Genomic DNA, 313 nt, shown 5'->3' on the forward strand with positions numbered 1-313 from the left:
TGCCGACGAACAGAACGCCGGCCTGTGCGCGGTGGTGACTGGCGCGAACAAAGGCATCGGCCTTGCCATCGTCCGACAGCTCGCTGATTGCGGCGTTGCCGTCGTCCTAACAGCTCGCGACGAAGCCCGCGGCACCGCCGCCGTGCGTTCTCTCCAGTCCGCTGGCCTCACAAACGTCCTTTACCACCAACTCGACATCCGCGATCCCCTCAGCGCCGCAACTCTCGCCCGATTCCTACAAGATCGCTTCGGCAAGCTCGACATTCTAGTCGGTACCAAACCCCCTTTACGCATCAAACCTAACCGCTTATAT

At 61.0% G+C, this 313-nt stretch overlaps 1 protein-coding gene across 1 annotated transcript; it reads left to right on the plus strand.

Annotated features, from left to right (window-relative positions):
• Positions 1-4: 4 nt before the first annotated feature.
• LOC110034189 (salutaridine reductase-like) lies at positions 5-305 on the plus strand (the record flags this gene model as incomplete). The annotated part of the gene is made up of 1 exon (XM_020738480.1): positions 5-305. A coding segment is annotated over one exon (301 nt), but the record flags the coding sequence as incomplete, so codon positions are not given.
• Between the last annotated feature and the right edge of the window lie 8 nt (positions 306-313).

This window comes from Phalaenopsis equestris, unplaced genomic scaffold, assembly GCF_001263595.1.
Source record: "Phalaenopsis equestris unplaced genomic scaffold, ASM126359v1 Scaffold167045, whole genome shotgun sequence".
Classification (NCBI taxonomy): Eukaryota; Viridiplantae; Streptophyta; class Magnoliopsida; order Asparagales; family Orchidaceae; genus Phalaenopsis; species Phalaenopsis equestris.